Source organism: Girardinichthys multiradiatus, chromosome 2 (assembly GCF_021462225.1).
Source record: "Girardinichthys multiradiatus isolate DD_20200921_A chromosome 2, DD_fGirMul_XY1, whole genome shotgun sequence".
Lineage (NCBI taxonomy): Eukaryota > Metazoa > Chordata > Actinopteri > Cyprinodontiformes > Goodeidae > Girardinichthys > Girardinichthys multiradiatus.
Genome location: NC_061795.1, coordinates 45,667,614 through 45,687,871, shown reverse-complemented (window position 1 = coordinate 45,687,871; position 20,258 = coordinate 45,667,614). Strand labels below are relative to the sequence as shown.

Here is a 20,258-nt window from a genome sequence, read left to right as displayed (position 1 = left end):
TTCTGTAAGTGATGGCAGCTTTGAACGCAACAAGGATGAATGCTGGGATCCTCCATCCAGTGGATGTCTGGGTTTCCTGTTATCTCAGTGATCTGACGACTCAAAACATAAAAAAGGATAACTTTTCCGCCAAGCAAACTGAGAACAAAGCCACTGTTTGAAGTGTTGAGTTTCATTCTTCCTCTATCTGGATGTTCCAGGAACTGATGATGAAAATCAGCCTTTATTGTCAAATCATGCCATATACATGATGGACTTAAGGACTCATGTTAATTTATGAGGATTGTCATTTTAAAAATAATTAAATAAACAAAATGAAATGTTTTTTAGAAACACGAACAGGCTCAAACAGCTTTATGAGAATCACAAGTCGACGTTCCTCAGAAGGTGAGACTGGTCTACATCTGTTTCTAATAAACAGGACAAAATATGGCGGAAATAGTCCATAAATAACCGGGACTATCCAGAAATCTGAAACGGGAAAAGTATCACATTTTAAAAACCAGATTGTCCACAAAAAATGGAAATGGAAAGCAGGTGAAGTCCAGTTCCCCTTTTTCAGGTTTGTCTGGAAAAAAGGAAACTGGGACATCTGGGAGAAAAGAAGTCACTTCTTTTGTTTCAACAATGTTCCCAGTCAATGTATTTATCCCTGTTTAGAAATCCTGACTTTCTATCTATTAATACGTGAATAAATTAATATTTTAAATAAAAGCTTTTCGATTCTCAGGAGAGATGAAACGACTGATTTTAAAGAAGAAGCCGTTTCTTGTTTAAGAAAAATCTAAACGATCGATTCTTGTGCATACCTGCGTCTCTTCACAGCTCCAACTAATAAATGAGCCTGAGACAGATGGCTGGTCTTTGGCTCCGCCCCTGAAGGTTTAGGCCCCGCCTTCTTTTCGTGTTCTCGCCGACTCTCTGCAGACGCTGACGCTTGCTTCACCAGAGCGCTGTGACGGTGAAGAGTCAGGGAGATCATACTGGGACTTGAATTAGATGTAATTCTCATTCATTAAACGTTTCAGGCTTAATCGCTCATGTCTCTATTCTTGGTAGACAAAAAAATGTAAAATAATAGTAACTTAAGTCTTATTTTTACTTATTCTTTACTTGTTTATGTTAAACAGAGTTGTGAGGAACAAGTAATTAAAACTTTAGGATTTCCTGTTTCCCTGGGGTATAATTATGACGTGAAACAGAGCTGGATGAGGCCCCAACTTTATCTTGTGGCCACACACAGTGAAAAGGATTCAGTTCACTGTTAAAGAACTGCATCATGGGATCAACAAGTCTCCTTAAGATCCATAAGACAGCATCGGTCCACACCTGGTGAAGCTCTCCCAAATCCTCGAATGGATTTTGCTGGTGTTGCTGTTGCACCCTTTACTTTCACACCTTTTCCTTCCACTCAACTTTCTAAGAGTATGCTTAGATACCGCACACTGCGAACAACCAGCTTCTTTAGCAATAACCTCTTGTGGTTTACCCTCCTTGCGGAGGGTGCTGATGACTGTCTGCTGGACATCTGTCCCGTCAGCAGTCTTCCCCATGACTGTCTCCTACTGACCCTGACTGAGAGACCATTTAGAGGCTCCTGGAAATGTTTGCAGTTGTTTTAAGATGCTTAGCTGAGTGACACCATGAGTTTCTAGCATTACATTTTTTCACAATATTAAAATGTCTGAGACCCTGAATTTTGGGTTTTCATTATCTGTAAACCAGAATAATCAAAACTACAAGAAGTAAAGGCTTGAAATATTTCACTCTGTGTGAGATGAATCTCTATAATACATGACTTTCACTTTCAAACGTAAACATATGGAGATTAAACTCTACTGGGACTTCAACTGGAGCTGTGTGCTTTGGTCGCATGAGACTAAGATTGAGGTATTCAGGAGCAACGGATGAATTTGCTGAAAAGCAGCTCACCTGTTAAGTATGGTGAAGGAAGTGTGATGCTGTGGGCATTTTTCTCTTCCAAAAGAACCTTGTTGGCAAGCATGCCATCATGAGCTCTGTGAAATACCAGACGATTTTAAGTACAAATCTTGTGGGTTCTACCAGAAAACTGAAAATGGGTTATCACTGGGCCTTTCAGCAGAATAATGATCCAGAATATTTGACTGGATCGGCACAATAGTGGTTCATCAACCATCTTCTCAGATTAAAATCTGTCCCTATTTTTTACCCCATTGAATGACAACTGCTGTGAACTGCTATAAAATGTATTTATCTGAATTTACTGACTGAATAAATGTACTTAAATTATAGGTTGGAATTTTCTACATTTTTTAATGTCAGATAATTTTTTACTGCTGCTGTGATAAAGGAATCATTTGTTTTTACAGGGCGAGCCAATAAATGTGATCAGGTCTGTAACTTTAAAATCTGAAATGAGTTATCTCTTCCTGAACGCACATCCAGCTAAACTCTGCTGGGGTTTAGGGTTTTCCTGCTTTCCCTTAATGTCGCTTGGTTTTTGCTTTCAGAAAACCTGACTTTAATCAAACTCATTAAGGAGGCTTCTGTAGAAGCAGTCAGTGTGAGCAGCCCCTGATTTAAATTTCAGAATAATTCAGTAAACTCTTCAGTCCTGCCAATTAAAATACATGTTGGTTTCACTGGAAAGCATCCGATAATGAAGGATATTCTGTATTCCAACAGCTCCTGCTTCTCCTCATCTCTCCGTTTCTTCTCAACCAGGACCTGCTGCCGGGACACCTCGTCCAGAAAACTGGTCTCGTCCTCGTCCAGTCCCCTCACCATGTTTCCTGTCGCCATACGGCAGGACAGAGACAGCATTAATCGAGGGGGGGGGGGGGGGTCTGATTTCAAACTGAAGGGAAACATAACAAAGTAAATCATTTTGTTTTAAGCAGCGATGATCTGTGAATAACCTCAGACTGACTTCTGTCCAGATAATGTGTCAAAACGACCAAAAAGCAGAGCTGTGGATGTTTTCTGTAATTCAGCCGAGCAGCATCTCAAAAAGAGCTGAAAGATGCTGGACAGCAAAATTTTGATCACGATTCATTCTTTCTTTAAAGTAAAACATTGTGGATGAGGTAAAAAGGATTATGACCTGACCTGGATTCATGAAATTATAAAATGATGTTGGTTTTGATCATTTATAAACCTCATCATGAATAAAAATATGTTATATTTTGATAATATGATGATATAATAGGAAAACATGAGTCGTAGTGGCTTACTGGCTTTTTATTTTCCTCATGATGTTTTTAAATGAGGCGAAGCAAAGACCAGACTCCGAGTTAACAGTGGGAATAAATGGACCTACGGAATTTAAACTGCTCCTCATATTCCTGCTGTTTCTTGTCCTTCTGCTCCTGCAGCCGGTCATACAGGCACCGGGAGTCGTACTCCTCCTCTGGGGCCTCTGGTGAACACAAACAGAATCGTGTGTTAAAATGGGCAGCAGCAGACATGTGCAGGGTACTTTGGGTCTGGTTGTCCATACACAAGCTCCCACCCTCTGGATCGTCAGGCTTCCTGACTTTCTCCCATTCCTCCTGTCTCTTCTTCCTCCTCTCGTCAAGCTCTGACTCAGACACGAACTTCCTGCTGAGGTCGACCCCCGCCACTTCTCCCCCAGCCATCGGAGCGACCCTAAACACAGCAGGACATTAAGCTCTGTGTGTACAATGCATTTTATGGAAAATGTGATGTTTTTTTTATATATTTAACAAGGTATTATCACTATGTTAACATACTTGACTTTAAAGGGATAAAACTCATAAAATTTATATAATCAACTTTAGGCTGAAGTGGTTTTAAAAGATCAGCATTTCTAAAGTGGGAAAAAACATTAACAGGCAACATTTCTTTTGGAGCTGCACATTTTCAGTCAAATGTGTTAAATGACCTCTGAAGAGTTCATCTCAGCACCACCGCCTAGAAAACATTTTCTTAACTTCAGCCATGCAAAAAGTTGGTGAAAACGTAGCAAAGATTTGAGTTTTAGGGATGGCAGTTTGGCAGTCAAAACAAAAACAACTTTTACAACGGAAATAATCACTTATTATACCATCTTTCAGGAATGGGAATACATCTTCTATTTACATTTACCAGCAGGCCATCGATCCGACTTTCAGCTCCAAATATCTGCAGAATGTGCACAAGTTTTCCTCTGTGCCAGCTTTCTGTATTTGTCACCCTCTTCTGGGATCTTGTTTAAATTTATTCATAAAAATACTCACTGGATTACCATGAGTTTCCTCTACGGCTGAATAAAAGGAGACGTCTGGCATGAAACAGAACGTTTCATCTCCACGGTTCAATTCATACCCGCTTTTCTATAATGTACTCAAAGAATACTGCAAAGAAGGAGGTTGTTCCGGGTCATTATAGTTTGATCAGAGATCTAGATCCCTGATATTATCTTATAGTCAATAGGCCCAAATTGGGATAAGCACAATCAAAAAAGACATTATTTCCTTTATTTATTTCCATTAAGTGCAATTAAATTATTTATTTATTTATTCTTCTTTCTTTACCTGTGCCTTTGAAAGCTACATTTTCTAATAAATGGCACAAGAAGCCTAAGGTAGAGTCTGTCTACGACCGTGCACCAACATTCTTAGGGTTTTATTTATATTTATTTGTAAGTATGTCAAATGACAAAAAACATTTAAATGACAATAAAAATTAAATCATATGAAGGCATACGTAGGTATTTGGCTAAACCAACAAGAGAAATAAATGGAGGCACGATAGTGAACTACATTGCCAGGAAAAGGTGCGTTTACAGGTGGGAAATGGAAGTAGGAAGTTTCACCCAGGACACTTCGAAGAGTGTTTAATGGACAGGTAACTGTCAGCAAACAGAAACTCGGCTGCAGGTGGAAGTTTGAGAATCCCTGTTGATAACATGATGTAAACACACACAGATTTCAATTAATATTCTGTTTTCTCACTCGTGAGCAACGCGCCCAGCGCATATTAGACACTATTACAAGTCTATTAGCTTACAATTATAAGAATGACTTAAAAGGCAGAACAGGTAAAGATTCAACAAATAATGACAATACCAAAAACGTGTTTAGAAATTAAGCAATGTTATGTGATCATTTCCAAGTTTTAATTTAAACTGTATGTCAAATTATCCTTGATTTGGGGATTTTATAACACTGCAGCTCTCCAATTTGTTAACCTAAACGTATGATCTTGGTATCATTTAAACGTTATTTTAATGGTCTTTCAGATAATTTGACACACAGTTGACATACCTATCGTGATCGGGTGTGAGCCCCCAGACCTTCCACCTGTTCTTGACCGCCCCTGGTTTAACCTGTTCAGGTAAATGTTTTTGATGGAGAGTTTGTAAGGTCGACTAAAGCTCTCAATGTAGCTCTGATATGTGTTAGTCTGAGTGTTTACCTGTTGTTTGTATTCAATTTAGATGGAGAGATATATAAGCTAATGTTAGCTCCGCTAGTTTCATCGGGCTGCTATCAGCGACTAAAACCCGACACTAAGTCCGACTTTCTGACGCTAAACACGGTCAACCTCAGAGTAACTGCTGGTTCACATTCAGTTGGATTAATTATTTTATCTCTAAAACTTACCGAGCTTACGGCTACGGTTATCGACCTGTTCTTATTTATCACCGCTGGGAGTTACGCTGAAAACGACTCGATCCGACAACCAACTTAACGCCATTGGTTCCGACCCAGTCAGTCCTAATATTACGTTGTAATCAGAAACTAGAAATACAACCACCTTTTCTTTGCAGTCAACATGTTCATGAGTAGCAATTTTTACATGTGTTTTGTATTTCTTCTAATGTTTAAAATAATAAAAACAAAGTCACAGGCCAAGACAACCGAATTATTGGCCCATTTTCACCATATTTCTAGACAGGCACCTAATTCGGACGGCTTTCTATTTCCTGTGACTGTAAGGGGGCCTGTTTCTTTCTACGCGTCTAATATGTCCGACGTATATTTTTCCAACACAAAACCAATATAGATGAACGATAGTAAATAAAATAAACACGTATATAAAATTCTGATCTGCCTGGACGAGGATAGGTATTAAATAAAATTATTGCATGTGAGCCCAAATGTTGAAATAACTGGCTTAAAATGAGAAGCACCTAATAACATAAAAACAACAAATGGCTATTTGAAATTATTTTTCAAATACATAATAAATTGAACTATGAGCCGTTTTTCTTTTGTTATGGTCAAAAACGTTGAAAATGGTTTGATGTTCTGTTCTTATTTAAAATATAATTATATATATATATATATATATATATATATATATATATATATATATATATATATATATATGAGTTTGAATGGTCTCCCCGTGCATGTGTGGGTACTCTGGCTTCCTCCCACAGTCCAAAGACATGCCTATTAGGTTAATTGGTCACTCTAAATTGCCCTTAGGTGTATGAATGAGTGTGTGCATGGTTGTTTGTGTGATGGACTGGTGACCTATCCAGGGTGTGCCCCACCTCTTGCCCATAGACTGCTGGAGATAGGCACCAGCTCCCCTGTGATCCACTATGGAATAAGCAGTAGAAAATGACTGACTATATATATATATATATATGTATATATATATATATATATATATATAGTCAGTCATTTTCTATATATACAAGGGTTGGACAATGAAACCGAAACACCTGGTTTTAGACCACAATCATTTATTAGTATGGTGTAGGGCCTCCTTTTGCGGCCAATACGGCGTCAATTCGTCTTGGGAATGACATATACAAGTCCTGCACAGTGGTCAGAGGGATTTTAAGCCATTCTTCTTGCAGGATAGTGGCCAGGTCACTACGTGATACTGGTGGAGGAAAACGTTTCCTGACTCGCTCCTCCAAAACACCCCAAAGTGGCTCAATAATATTTAGATCTGGTGACTGTGCAGGCCATGGGAGATGTTCAACTTCACTTTCATGTTCATCAAACCAATCTTTCACCAGTCTTGCTGTGTGTATTGGTGCATTGTCATCCTGATACACGGCACCGCCTTCAGGATACAATGTTTGAACCATTGGATGCACATGGTCCTCAAGAATGGTTCGGTAGTCCTCGGCAGTGACGCGCCCATCTAGCACAAGTATTGGGCCAAGGGAATGCCATGATATGGCAGCCCAAACCATCACTGATCCAGCCCCATGCTTCACTCTGGGCATGCAACAGTCTGGGTGGTACGCTTCTTTGGGGCTTCTCCACACCGTAACTCTCCCGGATGTGGGGAAAACAGTAAAGGTGGACTCATCAGAGAACAATACATGTTTCACATTGTCCACAGCCCAAGATTTGCGCTCCTTGCACCATTGAAACCGACGTTTGGCATTGGCATGAGTGACCAAAGGTTTGGCTATAGCAGCCCGGCCGTGTATATTGACCCTGTGGAGCTTCCGACGGACAGTTCTGGTGAAAACAGGAGAGTTGAGGTGCACATTTAATTCTGCTGTGATTTGGGCAGCCGTGGTTTTATGTTTTTTGGATACAATCTGGGTTAGCACCCGAACATCCCTTTCAGACAGCTTCCTCTTGTGTCCACAGTTAATCCTGTTGGATGTGGTTCGTCCTTCTTGGTGGTATGCTGACATTACCCTGGATATCGTGGCTCTTGTACATTACAAAGACTTGCTGTCTTGGTCACAGATGCGCCAGCAAGATGTGCACCAACAATTTGTCCTCTTTTGAACTCTGGTATGTCACCCATAATGTTGTGTGTATTTCAATATTTTGAGCAAAACTGGGCTCTTACCCTGCTAATTGAACCTTCACACTCTGCTCTTACTGGTGCAATGTGCAATCAATGAAGACTGGCTACCAGGCTGGTCCAATTTAACCATGAAACCTCCCACACTAAAATGACAGGTGTTTCAGTTTCATTGTCCAACCCCTGTATATGTATAGAGTGAGACAGAGATTGAGTTTACATCCTGAACCAGTTTGTATTCAGGATGTGTGGGCATAATCTCTATTGAATGGTTGAACCTGGTACTGTAATTCATCTTCCTTCAGCACCTCTACTCCTTCAATAAACAATGTTATTTAAAAACATACAATTCTCTTGTAATGCAGCCTGACTATCTGTGAGTCAGATTTAAATGTTTGTTTTTGCCTGATTAAAAATGAGGCAAACAAATTGGTAAAAATGATTACAAGATGGGGGTCTATAATTCATTGTTCTGAGTTCTCCTGAAACCTGGATTGAGAAACAAAGCAGGGAGTAGTTTTACATTCCTGTGCAAAGGTCTGAGCTGTAGTTTATTTATATTTTTCAAGCAGCAAGACTTCCTTGTAGCTGTTCAAGTAAAAGTTTTCCTGGAAAATATTGTCAAGACTATCTGACGTTTAAAAGTTGTGTTTCTGGGACTTTGGCTTTTTTTTTAAATTTTCATTTCAGTCCTATTAGTCAAACACATACTCTATTGCATCTTTGTTGCCAGTGCATCTAAATTAAGCACAGAAATTAAGGGAAGTGGTGTTTGGTCAATTATTTCTTTGTTGGTATAATGCTCCTTGACAGTGAACCATGTGCTATTCGAAACAGTGTTTGTTCCTATTTAATTGCCACAACTGCAAGGAAAATGCATTTGTGGGTTGAGCAGCAGAGTTAATTATGTGGGTTGTACCCATGAATAACCAGCTGCATTCTCTATGCCAATGCAGACCTTGAGTGCATATCTAAAGAAGACTGTTTACTGTTCCTAAGTGCTGACAGGGTGAGGAAAAGGTTCTTGTGATATCGTCTGGGTGGGGTGCCCATTTCGGTGAGCAATACAATTTTAAAATTGATGCCAGAGCAGTCAGGAAGGCTTTGGAGAAATTTTAAGACCTGCTGAAAAACACGCAGCCCAAAAATATGAATGTTGGGCTAATTGGTCTGTGATGGACAGGTGACCCTTCTGTGGGACCTCAACTCTTGTTCAATGTGAGAGAGGAAGAGAAAGGATGGATGGATGGATGATCCCAACAAATGCAACTAAGGTTTAGCATTTTAGCTCCTTCTGCATGAACCAAAGTGATGAATGTGTAGGAAAACACCTTGATGTGACCCGTTTCTTATCAAACGCTGGAAACCTTGTAAGAGTGCGTGATGTCATGAACTCACTGAAATACCAGGGCATTTAAATACAAAAGTGGAAGACTGCAAGAAAACTGACAAAGGGTCGTCGCTGGTTTTTTCAGCAGGATGATTATCATAAAAATATGACCAAATCAAGATTGAGGAGGCCTAACAAAGACAAAATCAACCTTCTTATGTGGCCATGCCAGACCAATATCCTATAGAAAACCTGTGAGCTGAGCCAGAAAGGTGAGAGCATACGAAAGGAGCCAGGGTTCTGGAGGATCTAGAAAGATTTGTGTAGTGATGTAGAGTCAAATATATTCTCCTCATTCACACCAACCTTCTGAAATGTAAGAGGACAAGACGAAGGTCTCTCTTGAAGAAAAAAGAGATTGTACAAAGTCTTAACCCCACTGATGTTTTACTAACCTAACTTTTGGACCTGGTGGTTTCCCTGTTCTGGTGTGTAAACTTGAAGCTGAAGATGATTATAAACAAAAACATATCCTAAAAATTTGAAACCTGTCTTAGAGCAGTTTTTCTTGTACTCTGGGACCAATAATTAGTAAGAAAGGTGTGTAGGATGAAATAAATGTAACATTTATGCTACTCCTGTTTGCACTTGAAAATTGTGCCTAATTTGCTGTTTACTTATTTGTTTTTATTGAATTACATCTCAAAAAATGACAATATTATGGGAAAAGTTCAATATATTTTGTCACTTATTTCAGACAGTGAGACTTATATCTTATGTAGAATCATAACACAGAGTGAAATATTTCTTCATATTCCTATAATATTTATGATTCTGGCTTACAGATATTAAAAGCCCAAAATTCAGTGTCTCAAAAAATTTGAATATAAAATAAGATCAATGAAAAAGGATATTTTAAACAGAAATGTCTGGCTTCAATGAACTCCATAAGTGGTTGGGGTTCCTTTTACTGCATCAGTGCGGCGTGGCATGGAGATAATCAGCCTGTGGTTCTGCTGAGGTGTTCAGGAACCCAGGTTGCTTTGATAGCAGCCTTCAGGTCATCTGCATTGTTGGGTCTGGTGTCTCATCTTCCTCTTTACAATTCTCCATAGATTCTCTATGGGGTTCTGGTCTCCCCAGTTTGCAGGCCAGTCAAGCACAGTACCACCATGGTCATTGAACCAGCTTTTGGTACCTTGGGCAGAGAGGGCCGGTACCAAGTCATGCTGGAAAATCTGCATTTCCATAAAGCTCGTCAGCAGAAGGTGAAAAAATGTTAAGGACTTTTACTGAGCCTAAGAGTGTCGTAAGGAGAGAATATGGTGGAAAGACGGAGAGAAAGGAGAGGCTGAACATGAAGGGCCTGTGATGATGAAGGTCCTGGATCTTCAGAGCTGCAGAATAGAGGGAACATTTATCAGCCTTGTTTATTAATATTATTGCTTTGTTTTATTCCTTCTCATGCATTTCACATTTCAAACATTGCAAAAAATAAAGCTTCTATCTATATATTCTATCCTAATAAAATCAATTTGTCCTACCTTTGATGCTGTTATGCTAGCTGAATCAGTGAGCTGTCGATGCCCTCCTTCAACCCATTTGGCCAAAACCTTATAAACCGTGGATGCCACCTGCGAGAGGCTGATCCACCCCCTTAACAGTTGAATAAATTAACACATAAACGTCTTTATCAATAATACAATTATTAATATTAAGATAAGAAAAAAATGTATCATCCCACTTGGGGGGAGTTAAATAGTTTCAGCGGCAGGACAGGTTAAAGGTGTACCTCTAGTAAGGTAAAATTGGGAAGGATGAATAATCGAAACAATAATGAATAATCATGAATAAAAAGTGAAACAATATAGTAAAAAAGCATTTAAAAGTTATTTACAGATTGTGAAATGCTTTCAAAAATAAACATTTGGAAAAAAATGTCTCCACAGACGTCTGTGGAGAAGTTCTCTGGTGTGCTACTATCTCCTCTGTAGCTTCTGATTGGAGCAGGTACAGCTAGGTACCAGCCGGTACCAGAGCTGCTCACTTTCCAGGCTGGTTCTGAAAGCAGAGGGAACTACGGATTGATCTGCTGGGAATGCCTGTTTGTTCCCACCGTGAACCCAGGACCAAATCTACCTTTCAACCTATCTTCTCCTCCATCAGCAGGCTCTGCTCCTCTGTTCAGTTCGCTTTTCTCCATCTTTTTTTGTATTGTTTTGGTCATTTTACCAAACTAAACCTCTTTATTCATGGAGGAGATCACAGTAAAATGCTGACAGGAGAGTCTCAACATTAATATCAAATTGATCAAGTAGGAAAACGACCAGCATGGCGAGTACACTTAACAATAAGCAAATCAAAATAATGGTGAGCATGTAAAAAAGGTTCAAACATGTTGATGATGTGTGACAATTAATTTAATCTAGCTAATTTTGATCATCATGATTTACACATCTAAATTCTGTAATCAGTTAACTTCCCTCCATTGATTACTAGGAGCGCATTTGTTTTATTTATTTTTTTGTCTTTTGCAACAACCAATCACAGCTCTTCGTAGACAGCATCACACCTCCTCACTATGATAGGAATCTTTGTCGTCTCCTCGCTCAGAGTCACTATCAGCATCGAACTGAATCACTCTGAGGCTGAGACTCCTTGGCAGAAATTTGTAGGATAACATACAGTAGGAGCTCTCTGAGAGGACTCAGAATCTTTGAGAATATGGGCCCAGTTCTGTTTCTTCTCAGCCCAAATAAGAAGCTTGCAGCCCTTGTGTAGGATTTATCTGTGCTTAGTGGCTCCTGATGCTCTGACTCTAGCCTTAGTCCACTCCTTGTGAAGCTCCTTCAAATTATTGAACTGGTTTTGCACCTTTTCCTACCACACATTTTCCTTTCGCTTAACTTTCTATGTATGTGCTTGGCTACAGCACACAGTGAACTACAACCTCTTGTGTATTCCCCTCCTTGTGGAGGGTGTCGACTGTCTTCCCCATGATAATGTCTTCTACTGACCCAGACTGAGAGCCCATTTAGAGGGTCAGGAAACATTTACAGGTGTTTCAAGTGGTTTAGCTGATTAGGGTGTGACAACGCAGGTTTCCAATATTTAACTTTTTCACAAAATTCCAATGTTTTAAGACTTGGAATTTTGACTTTTTATTATCTGTTACCCATAATAATCAAAATTACAAGAAATAAAGGCTTGAAACATTTCACTCTGTGTGTAATTAATCTATATAACATATGAGTTCCACTTTCTGAAATGAGTGACAAAAATCTTAAACCTTTTTACAATATTCTAACTTTTTGAAATGTACCTGTATATTTACATGTTTAAAATATTCTGAATCAATCAATCAATCAAATCATTCAGGCTCACAGGCTGTTTTTATGCAGGTGCAACATTTTATTTATTTGTTATGTTCTACTTTGCTTCAAAGAAGCCGAACTGTGAAGTCCCACTGGGACAAAACATCTACAGGAAAAAACACATCATCGTTCGATGAAAAATCTGACACATTATAAATGCAAACAAATAAATAAATATTTAGAACAAATATTATCATATAACAGTAGTACACAATAACAGTTTCTTTTCAATGAAACATCATCAGTTGTAGAATCAGGTATTTAATACCCTGTTACATCAGCTGCACTATGCAGAGCTTCACACTATCTTTGAGAAAGACCAACAAATACAGTTTGGATAGATAAATAAATAGACAATAAATAGGTACTTAGAAGTGGCTGCCACAAGTCTGGATCAAACTGCACCAGTAGAACCGGTTGCATCACTACCCAGAGTCCAGAGGTGGTGCCACTATGAGCTCCAGGTGTGCAGGAGTTGGTGGGAGTGGGGCTTCGAGTTTACGACTGCACTGTGTTCGCCCTGACGCAGATGCACCCCACAGACACCTCCAACCTCTCCGGCACCAGACGGTACTTTCCTTTCTTGCATTTGACTCTCTTCAGGAACACAGATTTGTGCATTAGGGGCTTGGTGTTGTAGTCGAAGTTCTCTGTCACTGAACCGTTCTGGTGCACCAGGATACATCCGCTGCAGAGGCACTTTGCCTCAGTGTACGTAGGAGGGTAGTAATCGGGTTTGCTTACAGTTCTGTGAAGGAGGAACAGGATTTCTGTGACTCTCGTGTAAAAACAGAAATACACTTTAAAGGGTGAATCGGAAGTTTTCAATGTGCTTAATGTGATCTGTGCAGGTAGTTTTGTTGATAAGAGATTGAACTTTGCAGGCAATTATTTTGCAATCAGTTATGGATAAGGTTGCATTAAATGTGCTGGATGGTTATTATCAGAGTACTGGAAAAGTACAATGTATTAATATTTAATTATAGCACAACTCATGATGATTTATTGCATCAATGAAAGTAGGATGCATCATAAGATCCTTAGGATGCCACAGTTAACCCAGCTTAGGGGGGCAGGCGGGCTACAAGGTAAAAAAATAAAATAAAATATAAATAACGGTATACTTTTAACTGCCCCATGATCTATTGCTTATTTGTCCACTCAACAAGGGTGGGCGCCCCCCTGTGGTCTGCACATTGCTGTACAGCTCAGGTGGCAGATGAAGCTCAACTTGGCATCTAATTGGCAGCTTGTGGTTCAGCCCAGTAGCGGTTTTTGACAGGACCAAAATGCACCACTCTGTCAGGATTCCTATTCGGTGATAACTTTTAAAGGGCTATTTCATGTTTTTATAAGAACCCTGAAGTAAATTTTATTACTTCTAGTTTAAAATCTTAACTAGTTATTCTACACTGAACTGTTTGAGATTTATGAACATTGAATCTACATATGAAAGCATTTTGTCACTATAGAACCCCCTTCAGATTTAAGCAAGCATGAAAATAACTCTATGTAGAGAAATAAAAAAGTTTATGATTGGTGGGACCTTAACTAGCTGTGAAAACAAAACAGTGAAGGAAAGGCTCCCTGGACACCTCTACTGCTGGCAAATAAAATGTTTGCCTTTATGTCATGGTTGTGTTTTATGGATTTAACAGTCAGTGCAGTGATGCATTAATTTCCCTGCGCTTATATTGCTTCGCTATATCAGAGGGTTTTCAGCGGTCAAAGTGTTTGCGCCCTTTCCCAATAGGAATTTCCCTTCATAGACCCGGAGCCCTGAGACTTTAACGCAAAGCCAGGATCCAAGAAAAATAAGCAGTTTTTTCCGACTCAGCAGCAGATTAGAAATATGTAAGATTTTTATTTATTTACATTTTTGGATTTACAGATTTTTCCTAATTGGTGCCAATAAGGCGGGCGTAAAAACGATTGGACCTGAATGACACAGACATAAAGAACTAAATAAAGAAATTAAAGTTCAAGCATCTGATCAGCGTGAGAGTGGGGAATTCACTGAGCTAAAGTCTAACTGGGAAGTGATCTGGAGTTTCCTCAGGCTTTCATCAGTCTGTCAACATCCAGTTTGGATTTTTTTAAATCTTCACCTGCTTCTGTTTTATGCTCTCTTCACATTTACATTTCTTATTAAAACAAATGAATATTTAACTTTTTTAAATACCCTTCAGGCTTTTTAAACGGTACAAAGACTTGATTCTGCGCAGATGTGACCCAGGTGATGGAGGTACTCACACGTATTTCCAGGGAGACACGGAGCGATCGTTGACAGCCAATGAGGGAAGTTTCTGGTAGAGGCTCAGCGGGCAGGAGTTGGAGGTGTCCGCTGAGGCTGTGGGGCTCGCGGGCCATGGGTTGTGCTTTAGGAGCCACTTGTGAGCCTTCTCATCCAGCTTGCTCTCATTATGGCAACGGGCCCTGCAGGTCCCCAGGCACAGCGCAAGGATGAGGATCTGCATAGAGGAGATTGGGGGTGAGGATGCTGATGGAGGATGGTGATGGAGGAGGAGAAGGAGGAGGGAGGAGAGGGATGTGCATCACTCACCTGCTTCAGTTCCATTTTCTGATCCAGGCTTTCACTCAACCAGATCCTGGATTTAACCTTCTCTGTGTTAGATCCCGTTTCTAACGTGTTTCCTGACAGATCCTGGTTCTACCTTCTCTCAGACACACTCAGTTTAAATCTGCTCACCCGCTGCTCCCTCGGCCTTTTTATTCTGCTTAAGGGGAAATACCATGTCGGACTTCCTCTTTCCCAAAAGAAAAAGAAGGCGGCAGGTAAAAAACCAAAGAGAGCCGCTTGAGCGTCACCCACGCATCAGCATTCATTGCGTTAAATGAAAAACCGGTCCAGGCCCTTGGGGCTGCAGCTGATTTTAAAGCCACCAACTTCTAATTGCACGTCTCCTTCACATGGAAATACAATAAATCAATTAAAATGATATTTACACAATGCACGGGGTGGACAAACTAAAGAGAAGCTGGGAGAAGAAGCTTCAGCTGTTCTTCAGGCTTCCTTGAGATTCTTTCAGAGTTTTTCTGTGGACGTCATCTGCTTTTTATTGTCTATTTTCATTTGAGCTAAAAGGTGTACATATTTAATAATGATTTTTGTTGTGTTCAAGGCCGGCCAGAGAGCGATGTTTGCGCCTGCTTAGCCCAGGGACCCCTACAGTCACAGTGCTGGGGGCCACAAAGACGATTCAAATTTCCATTATGACTTGTTGATAAACGGGCCAGTGGTACACATCTACAGGTGCATTACCATGAAGTATAACATCATTTTAATACTTGAATTAAAACAGAGAAACGCACGTAATATATAACTCTATTACATTCAGAATTATATATTATGTTCAGTTGATCATGGTTTACGTGACTTAATGCAAACCAAAATGTATCTTCTTAGAAAAAGGCTTCGGTTATCGCTGCTGCTGTTGCAACTTTTTCTCCCACACGTTTTCCTGCCTTGTAACTTTCCGCCAACATGCGTTGATACAGCTCTGTCAGTGATACAGACCCTTTGTCCCGACTGTCTGATGGACATCTGTCCACAGACTTCACCAAACGTTTCTGTGTGAAAAATATTTTTTGGTCTGAATCGTTTTCCAAGAAACCTAACGAATTCATTAGTCGTGAGCCATAATCATCAATACTAACAAATAAACTCGTGAAATGTATCACTCTGAGTCTAGTATGAGTTTCACCTTTCAAATATGAAACCTTGCCTGAGTGTGTCAATGAGTCTGTTAAATTTAAGAAAAGTGAACTTGATAAAATGATCTAAATTTCTCTCATTTTCTCTACACCCAGTAATGGAAGAGGTATCTTATTCTCCACCTTTTGTCAATCAGATCTGCCCCGATACAGTCATTTAACTAGACCCACCATGCTGTTTGGACAGGACATTGAAAAAAAAAGGAAAATCATGTCATTTTATTGTGTGCCATGTTTTGAGTAAATAACCCTGCAAGTATTAGTACAAAAAACTTTTATCTTGTTTAATACTTTTTTGTTTTGTTATTTGTTTAGTTTAGCTTTAGTTTTTAAAGCTTGTATTATTTACAAGTAATTTTACATGTGAATAGTTCATAGGTGAGAGTCAAGAGGCTTTAATAAGGAAAACATTCCTCTGAAAATGGTCAACCACAAGGACTGGACTGCAACAGATTAAAAAGTAGCCAAAACCACTGAAAGAGCTCCAGAAAGCCTAGAATCAGAATCAGAATCAGAATCAGATTCTGATTCTGATTCTAACTACGCCAAAACAAATTCCTTGTATGTCCAAAAACGTACTTGGTAATAAAGCTTTTCTGATTCTGATTCTGATTCTGATTCTGAAAACCTTCGGAGATCAGGCTGCTTGGGGAAGACATAAAAAATAGAAAAAAAGAAATGAGGCCTGCAATTCTGTAAAACAAGCAGCAGAGGGCGCTAACGAGACCAGTGAAATAGATACAACGCGGACTTTTTTCTAATTAATTAAAACAACAGAAAATATAAAACGTTTTTAAAACTAAATCGTTTGTCCAGTTCTGAAAAGGGACGTTTGCTCCTCAGAAAAGTGGAGTATTTCCTCAGTTTTCAGGTTCTTTTTCATAGTTTGGCGCCTGATGCCATGAAAACCTGCTGCAGGATCCCTGATCTCTAGGCTTCCTGCAGGATGGTGACGACATCCGAAACCTGACGTACACAAACAGAAAGTGGACGTAGATCCATGTCATTTATAACCTTTTTGGATGCTTTATTTAGTTGTTGCAGGGAAAAGGTCAGCAGATGTCAAACACAACATGAATTGATGATGAAGCATCATGGAAAACAATAAACCAGATCTATATGCTGTTTGGATTGGGAAAAATTTGGAAACTTATCTGATGCGGCTGAACGTTTGGGATTGGTTCATGAAAAGACATGTCTGTGCTGCAGGAGAGAATTTGTGCAAACTTGAATTACAGCTCAGCTCTGCACGCAGCTCTGATGATGCAATGCTGTTTGTTTGAATACTGAGTGCCCCAAAATAGCACGACTTGTAGTTATTTTTGGCTGCAGCAGAAATTCCGGTGTCTTGTTTAGATCAGCTGCCAGGTCCCTTGTGTTGGACGAATATGGCATCTCAGCTGCTGGTCATCTGAGACTGTTGAAAAAGACCTGACAGCTTTCTTTGTGATGACACAGGATGCCTTAAACTGCAACAACACACTGACACGCCCAATTTGACATCCTGTATTTCAAAATCAGTGCATGAAAGCTGATACTGAGTCATTAATATGACATAAGAGTTTGACAGGACAACAAAGAAGGACAAGACAATCAACCTGGAAATTTTTGGATGTGTTTTTAACACCAGAAGAGGGAACATTCAGTATTAGCACCACAGAATAAGTCCAAATACTGAGAAGAAATAAAACACAGAACATTAACTCCTCTTCACACATAAATCTGCTGAAAGGAAGTGTCGACCCTTTTGTTTTAGTTGTGTTTGATCCATTTGGACTTTTTTTTGGTTGAGGTGTAATACGACATTCAGCTCAAGAGACGAGACAAAATTAAAAAAATGTCCAAATTGATTTGGGTTTCACCATTATTTAGACGGTTTAACAAATCAGGATCAGAATAATTTAAAGAAGTGAACACAAACTCTCTGACACTTAATTGTTCCAAAGTGTTAGAATTAAAATTCCCATTTTCAATCCATAGGGATCAATATGATGTCAGCCCACGCGTTTCAGTTCTAAAGTTTGGCGGAGGGAGGATTATGGTGTGGGTTTGGGCCCTGCCTCTTTGTTTGGACACAGCCTTTCATGTTATGTTTAGGATCATTGTCCATTCAAAAGACCCATTTTGTATACTTCCTCTCTTATGTCTTCAGATGTTGCCTTAATATTCCACATAATGTTCTTTCCTGATGATGTCATCTATTTTTGTGAAGCGCACCAGTCCCTCAATACACCCACAAAACATGATACTGCCACCCCGTGCTTTACAGTTGGGATGATCTTCTCAGGCCTGGTAGCTTCCTCTCTGTTCTTCCAAATGTAATGATGTTCACGATGACCAAACACTTAGATGTTAGTTCCATCAGACTATAAGACATGTCTCTATGTCCCTGAGTACATTTGCAAACTGTAATCTGGTTTTCTCTGTTGCTTCTGGTTTTAAGGGCTTTGTTCACTTTGAGTGGCTTTTCAGCCCCTTTTGAAACAGGATTGGTTTTCATTGTTGAGAAGTTACTCACTTTCCAGTGTCAGACAACATCTTTACAAGGTCTTTTGCTTTTTTTCTGGCATTGATGCACACATTTCAGATCAGAACACGTTCATCTCTGGGCCACAGAACCAGTCTGCTTCCTAACTGAATGATGGCTGGACATTCCCGTGGTGTTTATGCTTGCATATAATTGTTTGAAAAGATGAACGGGGTACCTTCAGGCTTCGTCCCCAGACCCATCACAACATCAAACAAAATGTTAAAAAGTATCAGGTTCAGATCAACCTCATTCCTAAATGGTACAAAACTTAAGGTAGTGAGCGCCCTCAACTCTCATAAATCTTCATTATCTGCTTTGTTTACGGAGCTTGTTCTCCCTCAGGATTATTCTTAATGTATATCTCTATTTTTCCCCATTTATATATTTCTGTACTGTAGTTTTTTTGTTTCTGTGTTTATTGTGAATGTTTTGTCTTTTCTCTTTTGAGCAACACACCAAAGTAAACTCTAAGTGATGTTTATCACAAAACATTCTGTGACTTGACCTAAACTGTCCTTTGTGTGAAAGTGTGCCTGCATAGTTGTTTGTTCTGTGATGGACAGGTACATGTCTAGGGTGTCTCCACTTCTCGCCCAATGACGGTAAAAGGACGCGACTCCCCCCTGCTGCAAGGATAAGCAGGTATCAGAGGCGGAGCCAGAAAGGTTTTATTGGGGTGTCCAGACTGAGACCATTGCTCACTGAGGGGTGGCCAAAAACTGATTTTAGGCTTCTTTTGTGGCACTAGAGGCCTTTCATGCTAGTATATCATCAATGTGCTTAATTCACCTTAATTCAACTGCACTGTTTTCTTCTAAACAGCAGGGACACCATGAAGTTGTTTACAGCGTTTATGGAAAACACCTTAAATAAAAAAATAACAATGGAGCACAGCACTTGGGTACATTATTTGTCTTTCAGAAGAAAAAGGAGATAAAAGATGTCCATTTCAGTTCAGAGGCTGTTTATGAGCTAACAAGCACACACGCATAACACATTGCCCTTTCACAAATGCAGTTATGTGCGGTGCACATAACGGGTTAGTGAATGTTGTCTTATTTCTTCTCTTTCACAGAACACCAGCCATTTGTATTTTTATTTTATTTAAAATGAAGATATAAAACTTTTCAAAATAAATAAATGTTGTCTTTCTAACTTAACTCGGAGCCTGACCTCTTCTGCAGCAGAGGAAAATGCGAGAGAAATTGCACCGTGCTACACAAAGTCTTTCTGTAGTTACTGCCTTTAACGATCTTTTTAACTTGGACCAAAACCACTTCTTCTATTATAACTGTGTTACAGATTAAAAAAATTACTGCTGCCACCATCTGTTATGGAGGGGAACCTTTGTTCCGAAGGTGCACTCTCCTGGTAAATTATGACCCCATGGAAACAACAAATCACTTGGGGTGGCCATGGCCACCCCTGGTCCCCCCCTGGCTCCGCCCCTGGCCGGTATAACAATTACTATTGGATGGATGGATGAATGAATAAATAAACAAACAGACATTTCATGTAGGAATGGAGTAGGAAAAAAATACAATGAAGGAAGCAAATAGAAACTGAAAGTAAA

General features: G+C 39.6%; 2 protein-coding genes across 3 annotated transcripts in view; both read right to left on the bottom strand.

Moving 5' to 3' along the window:
• The window catches only part of psme3ip1 (proteasome activator subunit 3 interacting protein 1), a 20,548-nt gene extending 14,808 nt beyond the window's left edge, over nucleotides 1-5,740 (bottom strand). For both annotated transcript variants that reach the window (XM_047381416.1, XM_047381423.1), the window contains exons 1-5: nucleotides 5,589-5,740; nucleotides 3,494-3,630; nucleotides 3,302-3,400; nucleotides 2,653-2,774; nucleotides 810-955 (exon numbers count right to left, since the gene is read on the bottom strand). In XM_047381416.1, coding sequence (XP_047237372.1) covers nucleotides 810-955; nucleotides 2,653-2,774; nucleotides 3,302-3,400; nucleotides 3,494-3,620 — 494 coding nt within the window. In that variant the 5' untranslated portion in view covers nucleotides 3,621-3,630; nucleotides 5,589-5,740. The remainder of the gene's footprint in view (nucleotides 1-809; nucleotides 956-2,652; nucleotides 2,775-3,301; nucleotides 3,401-3,493; nucleotides 3,631-5,588) is intronic.
• A 6,966-nt stretch (nucleotides 5,741-12,706) lies between these two features.
• On the bottom strand, nucleotides 12,707-15,126 carry il17c (interleukin 17c). Its single transcript, XM_047355214.1, has 2 exons — nucleotides 14,674-15,126; nucleotides 12,707-13,168 (listed from the first exon to the last, which is right to left on the bottom strand). Exons 1-2 carry the CDS (start codon nucleotides 14,895-14,897, stop codon nucleotides 12,919-12,921), a joined length of 474 nt encoding a protein of 157 aa, XP_047211170.1. The 5' UTR covers nucleotides 14,898-15,126; the 3' UTR covers nucleotides 12,707-12,918.
• Nucleotides 15,127-20,258: the final 5,132 nt, after the last annotated feature.

Excerpts from the sequence above, each read along its gene's own strand:
- il17c (XM_047355214.1), bottom strand. The coding sequence starts at position 14,897 with ATGCAGATCCTCATCCTTGCGCTGTGCCTGGGGACCTGCAGGGCCCGT. Across the intron at positions 13,169-14,673 it reads GTGTCTCCCTGGAAATACGT|AACTGTAAGCAAACCCGATT; the intron begins GTGAGTACCTCC and ends CCTCCTTCACAG.